Source organism: Nicotiana attenuata, chromosome 1, assembly GCF_001879085.1.
Source record: "Nicotiana attenuata strain UT chromosome 1, NIATTr2, whole genome shotgun sequence".
In the NCBI taxonomy this organism is placed as follows: Eukaryota; Viridiplantae; Streptophyta; class Magnoliopsida; order Solanales; family Solanaceae; genus Nicotiana; species Nicotiana attenuata.
In genome coordinates, this window is record NC_031989.1 from 101,044,689 (window position 1) to 101,053,824 (window position 9,136).

The 9,136-nt window shown below is 36.9% G+C and overlaps 1 protein-coding gene across 1 annotated transcript; it reads right to left on the minus strand.

The window, feature by feature from the left end:
- On the minus strand, positions 96-5,490 carry LOC109231240 (ER lumen protein-retaining receptor A-like). The gene is made up of 6 exons (XM_019396832.1): positions 5,256-5,490; positions 3,753-4,018; positions 1,736-1,851; positions 681-754; positions 532-595; positions 96-454 (listed from the first exon to the last, which is right to left on the minus strand). Exons 1-6 carry the CDS (start codon positions 5,344-5,346, stop codon positions 418-420), a joined length of 648 nt encoding a protein of 215 aa, XP_019252377.1. The 5' UTR covers positions 5,347-5,490; the 3' UTR covers positions 96-417.

Sequence of the window (9,136 nt, forward strand, 5' to 3'; positions counted from 1 at the left end):
GTTATCAAGATCAATTGAAAAATTAAAATCGTTCAGCATTTGCTAAGAACAAAGTACAAAGGCACATGGATAATAAGGAAGAAGATATGCAAACATATGTGAACCATACATGCACGAAGCAAAATAATTGATTAGTCATACCTTTATATCTTTGAAAGTTTGAATCACATTTGACATGAATGCAGACAACATTTCCTAATCAACATATTCCCATCATATTAACACGGGTACTGTATCTGAATCTAACAATGTAGGAGCTCAGTAAAATACTTAAAACCCACCGCCAACTCAATCATATGATCATCACGTCTAAAGAAAAGTAGTATGCCAAAATTTATGTCCGCAAGCCACAGCATGCAACCAGGTCCCAGTTAGCTGTTAAAACTGTTCATCATATCTTGTCTTTGCCTCATGCCGTCATGCGGGCAGTTGAAGCTTGGCATTATTTTTCCAACTACAAAACAAATTTAATAGTAGTTTGTTCACAGCGTCAAGAAATAGCCACTCCAACAAGCTTTAAGGAATTGTTACCTGATGAAGTAATAATAAAAGAAATCTGCATAAAGGGCCGTCTGGACAAGGCCAGAGACGCAAGCTGCAAAAGGAAAAACATAATTCAACTTTGAAGAACCATTGCGAGTGGCAAACAAATAATACTGGTTGTATCTTGAAAAACTTACATATCCATCTAGTGAAACGCGGCTCTGTCAAATAGCGGTAAATCCAGTTTAAGATGTAAAATGCACGATAAGCCCTGTAATTATAAATCCAGCATGTCAGTGACAATACCCAATAAATCCTTAAACTATTTGAAATCCAATTGTAAAATATTAATTATTATGCCTGACATAATACAACTAGAAAGGAACATATCTAACGTGTGTACATAACTTAGAACCTTTAATGGTTAGATCCCTTTCTGCTCCAAGGATTATAATACAAAAGGGAAGAGAAACAAAATCAAGACGGATGATAAATACGGATAGACAGTGAGCGTGGTGTGAGAAAGAGACCAAAAATCCATTTTTTTTTCATACAATGACCTTACTAATCATTTCCCTTTCTTTGGCAGTGAGATGGCTATAGTTGCTATCACAATAAATAGTTCAACGGCTTAAGGAAACATTTTAACAGAAGATCCTATCCTGCAGAGTAAAGAAAGCATCACTTGCAAAAATGTTATACATGTAAAAAAAGGATTCTCAGGACCTAAGGTATCTTCTTTTGCATTGTACTGTAATATGGAAGATCTGGAGTATGTTCCTAATTTTTTTTGGAGATCAGTGGTTAAAGCGCACTACTGAAGAACACTTCCACAAGCTGGAGAAGATAGAAACTACAAAGAGAATACAGTTCCACCATGCATCGTGTGGGTATATGGAAAAGAGGAACCAATGCTTTGAAGGAAGAATATGTATCACATTATTTTGAGTTCAAATGTTCACAATCGTGTAGACGATAGATTATTGGATGAACTTCATTAACTCCCTGCATAATTAAAATGGAGACTAGTCTTTTCTAGCAGCACTCAATTGGGCTGTTCTGAAATAAATTTGTACGAACTTATGAAAATAATTAAACAGAAAACTGTCCAATGTCAGCTCTGACTGATAATCGAACTCAGATAGAAAAAAATAGATATCCCCAAATCAACATAAAATTGCTCCAATTTTCAAAATATGATGCAAAATAATTTCCTTTCAGGAAGTGGCCAGATACTGGAGAAGAAGCATACCCAAGGAAGAACACATATTGGCCAGTCAGATTATCAACGTTTCCACTTCTTTGCAAGAGTACCAACTGGGGAAGAATGGCAACTGCCTCCAGGTATATTGAGAAAGCCCAAAACACCTGAAGCAACAATATATGTAGCATCAACAGTGTCAACAGGGAGCAAGCAAATTTAAATTCGAGAATCAAGACTCGGCCAAAAAAGGACAAAGAAAACAAGTAACAATCTCTGCCACTGGGTCATTGCGGACATTCTGAATGGAAGCTTATTAATTAGCATAGCACCTTGCAACATAGCGTAAGGTTCAATCCTCACTGGCACTTCTCCCCCATCCCCTCCCTTTTCCTCTCCTAGCCCACAAAATAAAAAGAAGAGACTCAATCATTAATGATATAAACTGACGAGTCAAAGTATAAGGATACCATGAGTACTGAGAAATCTCATTTATCTTCTTTTTTTCTCTTTTGATGTACTGGGCTTAATGGAGGAACCTTATATTGTTAACACTGCCAAGACAGACAACTAGGTGAATGGAACGGAAGGGAAACCAAGAATGAAAATACAGGAAGATATTGCAATCGTATAGACAAGAAGATGTCTTTACTCATGCAAATTGTAATGAAACATACTATGAACAACAAAGTCGCAAAAGAAATGCACAAAATCCACGCCCATACGCATTGAGAGTTTCATTGACCTAGTAAGGTTATAGAGGATGAGAATATTTGGCAAGGACAGTGGAAAAAAGAATTCGAGAGTTCAGCTGGCTCTGAATAGGGGAAAGTAGCCAGAGCCCAGAGTCAAATACAAAATAGACAAGGTCAAACTTCAGTCAACTTTGTTTGCCCTCGGATCTGGTTAAATCATCATAACAGAACATTCCAATACAAGAGATGCAAACAACTAACCCAAATGGCTATTACAGAAATTCTTCTTGAAGATAGGGTAGGCTTATTCAGATGTTAACAACATCTGATTACTTAAGGAAGGTCTAACCATTCACATGACTGCAAACATATCATCTCAATATGTGTCAGGCTGCCGACCGTATATTGCCGACGTAAAGAGTTTATATCTTCTTATGAGAACTCCTAGGTCACTATAAAATCGTTCATAGCTTGTCATGCAAACTCAGAGATAATCATGAAATGGGTTACCTTAAGAAGGTCTGTACAAGCATTCTTTCAAGGTTGCTATAACCATGTACATGCAGAGTAGCATGTGAGTAATAGCAAACAGACATTTTATGGTGTTCATTCACTCAGTGACGTACTGACTATGTGAGCTTGCTCACATTGTTGGTCTCAAGCCCGGATAAAGGAGGAGGATCATGGACTTGAGCCTGGTGGCAATAGACTTGAGCCTTGGGGTTTGCTCCCTTTCAAGGTCTCGAAACCCACTGGGTGCAAACAATTTCTGAGAGCCATCGGACTGGGTAAAACTTGAATTAACCGTGGTGCACTTGCGGGAAACTCCTTGCCGAGGGCCTGTGCACCCCCGGGATTAGTCGGGGCTCTTAGAGACTCGGACACCCGGTGCAAATAAAAAAAAAAGGAGGAGGATCATGGTAGGCTGACAAACAGCATAAAATTAGTCAATTTACCATGAATCCTCATGATACTGAAAATAGCAACCGGACGTGCCCATCTAGGAGTGCATTGCACCGGCAACCGGAAGTTTGAGATGAGCTTGAATGGAGTGACATGGTCAGTGATGATTCATATAGCCGACCCAAACTTGCATAGAATTGAGGCATAGCTGTTAATGTATTCGATGTCACTAGTAATGGATTCAAAGCAACACAACACTTCTAGCGAAATTCACTATTTACAGTAGCCAGCCTATTAAAATTCAACTCTGAAAACATGGTTGTCGCAAGCACCAACAGGATGCTGTGCTTGCCAAGATCAACATATATAAGTCACCAGCTATCATAAAAAATTAAGCGAGAAGAAGCAGGATTATCATTGCTAGGAAAATCCATATAAAATAGTTAGAACATTTAGAGATCACTACTAACCTCCTGAAAGGAAAACTTCTCATGAAGAACAAGCGCCAAAGTGAAACACGCTCCAACAAGAATCCAGTAACGAAAAGTATCTAGCTCACGGTCATATGAGCGCCTGACAACCCGGTGGTACCTCATACACCAGACAATTGCCAAAGAGCTTCCAATAAAAACCAGTTTCATCACAGTGTTGTAAAGAGATATGAAGTCACTGAACAAATCCAGATACCGAGCCAAGAACACCATAGCATATAACTCCTGTGTCTTCAATGATATGCCTGAATACAGCAAAAACTCTCAGTGCCAACTAGATTTCAGCACAAGTATATTTCAAGTTACTGGAAGATGCAGTGAGTCCCTTCAATGGTGAAACTTAAAATATAATGTACAAAAAGGTCCGGACACGTCAATGAATGAGCTATTGAATTCTAAGAATCATATATTTTACTTTGTATTTAGAGAAAAGGTAATCTTTCATTCTCTTTTTCTTTTTTTGATAAGTTTGTGCACACCTCAACTATTTCACCGGTTACCTGCTTGCTACCTCCCACCAGCATATGTACAGCTTTGTCCAGACCGAGTGTTTAAAATGTTTGCTGCAATTTGAACCCTGGTCTCTAAGTTCTGCATAACCACTAGGCAACACCCTTGGTACATCTGTAATTATACCGAGGTATTTATGACCTTCCTTATTAGTAATCTACGTCCTAACATACCATACTTCAGCTGGTTTGCTGATTTACTTTTGTTGACAACATCCACTAGAAACGAACATGTTAACGTCTCTTCATATTTTCAAATTACTTACAGTTCCACTGATTTCACTAAATGTCCTACACAAATACAGATATCCACTTTGTATGTGGCACAAAGCTAACCTAGTTAAAGGTCCAAGACTAGATATGACACCGAAATAGTCAGAAAGCGTCAAAGAAGTTTCCAAACATTAATAAAAAAGAATGCTCACAAGTGGCAATCTCTCGGTAGGTTTAAAACTGCGTCCGAGTCCTATGAGATTCTGGACTTAGCATAATGTCCCTACTTCCTTGTAGATAAAATGTATCCAGTCCATTGCCTAATTCAGTAGCTAGTACATAAAAGGAATAACAAGCTGACTTCTCTTAGCTTGCTACTTTAATATATCAAGAGCCACATAACATTATTATTACTTTTTCAATTCTGAATGCACAAATCAGAAACATAGCTCGCTATTAATTATATATGTGTTCGATCTAAGACCTAATCAGATACGGTCATCTATGTATAGAGCAAACTACTCATATTCAGGTTTCAACATGAATAAAAATGAAATTAATTGAAAACCGAACAGTATACAGAACTCTGTTTCACCTTCTGATGCGGAACTATTACATGCTACAGAATATACTCAGATTCTATGAGCTACATAATTCAAAGTTGACAAGTTTGCATCTGTTCGCACGTCTCACACACACACAGATACAAAATAGCTGATTGAGGAACTGAGAATGAAAATGCAAAAGGGAAGAAGAAGACCTGAGCATGATTTGGTAGCGTAGATTTTGAGGAGGAGAACTAAGACACTAATCAAATGTGTCATGTCCCCCGCCAGTCTGAAGATATTCATGATTCCTAAACACGTTCTATCCCAGCCCTAAATTGATTGCTCTAGAAGAGTCTCAATGAAGAAAAATGATGAAAATTTGGGGGTTTGAATTGGAAGTGCAGAAATGAAATGGAACTTGAATTGGAATTTGTTTTTGGGATCGGAATTCAGAGATACTTTTTTTTTTTTTTTTTTTGTAGTTATATGAGGTAAGCGGCTTGAGATACACGTGTCAGTTCCAAACGTCCACGAGGCATGTGTTCAGCAAATGACATTGGGGACGAGAAAAATGAAAAAAAAAAAATACTTTTATGAGGCCTTTTGGTAAAATTGTATTACCTTAGCCTAAAGATGACAATATTCATTGTCAATTATTTGTTCTGATATCAATTGTTAGATTAAGATGACTTAAAATATTTTTAATATAGTGTGATATAATTTATTTTAGGCCAAGCTCATATGGTTTTTTTATAAAATCTTACGCCATTAAGATTATCCAACTTCATCTAATTAGTTTTTTTCTCAAATGAAATTTTATTCACAAAAATAATAAAATAAATTAATGATGGAAGTTAATCGATTGAACATAATTTTTTCATAATATTATATACAAATTATTTCCATTTTATTAAGAGTAATAAAATTTAAAGAATTTGGTCAGAGACATAAACCAATTGCTCCAAAAAAAAATATTATATTTATGCTTGTAGTCCAAATCTTTTATTCCTTATTAGTGTTATATAATGCATATAATTGTGGTGTTGTTTAGTGTTCAAGTTTTATCATAATTTTTTTTAAAAAAAATTGTTACGACCGGAAAGACGATAAAAAAAGGTCAATTTCCAAAAAGTTTTTACAAAGCTAGCTTTTAGGGGGGGTATTTATTATGGTCATGCACACAAAAAGTCAAGTTTTTATGCAGGTTTGATCGAGAATTTACTTAAAAGAATGTTACTAGAATGGTGCAGCGTTAAATTTATCTCGACTTTTAAATTTTTGAATCCCTTTTGTTGAAAACCAATTTAAAATCCAAAATGACTTTAAAATAAAATTGAGCACATGTAAATCGAATTAGTAAACTACAAATGCTAAATTCGTAAAAGCAAATAAAACAAAAAAGAATATAAGAGGCGCATTAATTAAAATAAAATCTTCGAAAGTAGAAATTACTATTAGTTACACAATAAAATTAAAGCAATTGTGTGATTACTTCTTTTTTTCTTTTTTATTTTTAATGATTTTAAATAACAAATTACTAAATGTGATGAAAAATTTACAAGAATTATTTTGGTATGATTAATGTAACTATTGGTAAGAATGTACTTGTTTATTTTTTGAAGCAACTAAAATGTTATGTTACATTAAATATTTTAATTAATCTAAGTTTTAGCATAAGATTATAAGTAGTCATTTCATAAAAATACCGGACTCACGAGCAACATTTCAAAATGACAAGTGTCAAATTGTAATGTGAATCTAATTACACCGAAGGTTTAGGAGAGAGTCATGCTAAGAGTTAGCAACCTGGAGAACTCAATGAGGTGGTCAATATAGTCTAAGATAGATTCGTAATTAAAATATTATTATGGCTAAAATAAAGTGAAAGTACAAGAGGGGATGAATTGTCACTAATTAAAATTAATAGTTACTGAGTTGACTTAGAACTTTAGTAGTCGACTAAATATGGCAATCTTGCAGATATAACAGTTTGAGGTAATATGCAGAAAGTAAATGCAGAAATTAAAGACACCAGGAATTTTATACTGGTTCGGATTCAATGTGAATCCTAATCCAGTCCCCTTAGGTTGCAAGGGATTTCTCTTCAAGCAAACGAGTTTTCTTTCGAGTACAGATGTGATGTATATCGCTCAGATTCTCTAGCACTCGTTTGATACAATGCCTCACCAGTTGTATGCCCTCTTTCTATCCCTGACTTATTACACAGCAGATCTATGTAGGCTACTATGCTTGTTTGCAGTAGAATGAAGAGAGTTATTTTGGTTCGATCAAAGTATACTAAGGATGATGTTACACAGTACATTTATACGAAGATGAATGGTGAAGGCTCGTCAACCCAAGGGTTTTGATCCTTGGAAAGAATTGATTCTTTCCAAGAATAAGGAACTATCCGTTGCTTCTCTTGAGATCTTTTCCTTCGGCAGACAGTGGAATTAACAAGATTTCTCCTTGATTGTTGGACCTTCCAAACTTGACCACTGACCGGATCTTCTAGCCTTTATTATTCTCCCGTGATTTCGCCAATCACAGATCACTTCGAATCTTCACTTCGTTATGGCTGATTTGATTTTCCAGATTCACGGAGCTAATCCTGATTTGTTGATGTAGATTTGTAGCTTTCCTTGTACACTGTGCGTTCTATAGGTGGCTTCCCTTGTGAGAGATTTCCTTCCTTGTTCGACACAGCCATTTCACTAGTTCTTCTTTACTTCTTTGAACTCCTGCACATGTATATTAATTGCATCATTAAAATATGATCTAACAATCTCCCGCTTTTTGATGATGGCAAAATAATATACGTAGATGTGAGGAAGTAAACAACAGTTGACTTCCCTGTTTGTTACTAGCCGACTTGGCTCCCCCTCAATGTGTGTAGTCAACTGGACTTAGTCTCCCCCTCAATGTGTGCAGTCGACTTGTTCCTGTGCAATACATATAAAGTCTATGCATGTAGCATAGTCGACTTAACCTGTTCAAAGAATAAAGAGTACCATCTATGCATGTAGCATAGTCGACTTGAACCTGCACATATTATCAGACTTGAACCTGCACATATTATCATTACAGACCAAAGAGGTCTATGCATAGTCAACTTGAACCTGCACAGATTGTCATAATAGTCCAAAGAGATATACATTCTCCCCCTTTTTGACATCAGCAAAGAGGGATTAGTAAGCAAAAAAAAAACTATCCACACAGGCAAGAAAACATCCAAGGGCACAGCCCAAAACAAAGCCAAAACAAGTTTGAAACAAAAATTGTCTGTAAAACACATCCACACTAGCGACGCAGGAAGTAAGTAAGAGTGTTGCAGATCGCCTCCTTCAACTGTTCAAAGCTGGTGTTTGCAGCAACGCTCATTCCATCTAGCATGTCATGAACCTCCTTGAAGGCTTTAACCGCATTCTCCCTTACCCTTTGCACACCCACTCTGATTTTAGACACATCAGACCCAGTTTCCTTTGAAATAGCATGAATAGCACCCACAGTCGACTGAGTAGCAGACAGGAGAGTCTTGATGTCTAAGAGTTGGGAGTCAATGGAGCTTAGCTTCTCACTTAGGTCAGAACTAATAAGAGGTGGCGGAACAACAGATGAAGGCTTGGAATCCAGAGGGGTCTGTTTTGCTTCACTCTCACCCTTCTTAACCCAGGCACCCTTGACACTCACATACCCCATACTAGAGAAAGCTCTAGAATTGTAGGACTTGGAAACACAGACAAAAGGGTAGTCAGAAAGAGGGATTTGATGGGCTTCCAGAATGTGGGTAATGGCCATACCAAAAGGTAAACTGGTGGGATCTTCAGCACTCTCAATCATAAAATTTATGACCCAGGAGGACAGCTTGAGTTTGAGTTTGGTGATGAGACAATAGACAAAGAAAGTGTCCCTTTGAGAGAAGGTGGAGAAGGAACCAGTTCTGGGGAGAGAGTGGTTGCAACAATGTGGGCGAGACCCGAGTTTCAAAACGTTACATCACTAGGCCCCAATTGATTTGGAAGGGTTTCAGAGGGATTTTCAGCAATGCACTGTTTGGCCTGGTCAAAGGAAATTTCAAAGTCCTCAGGCCAAA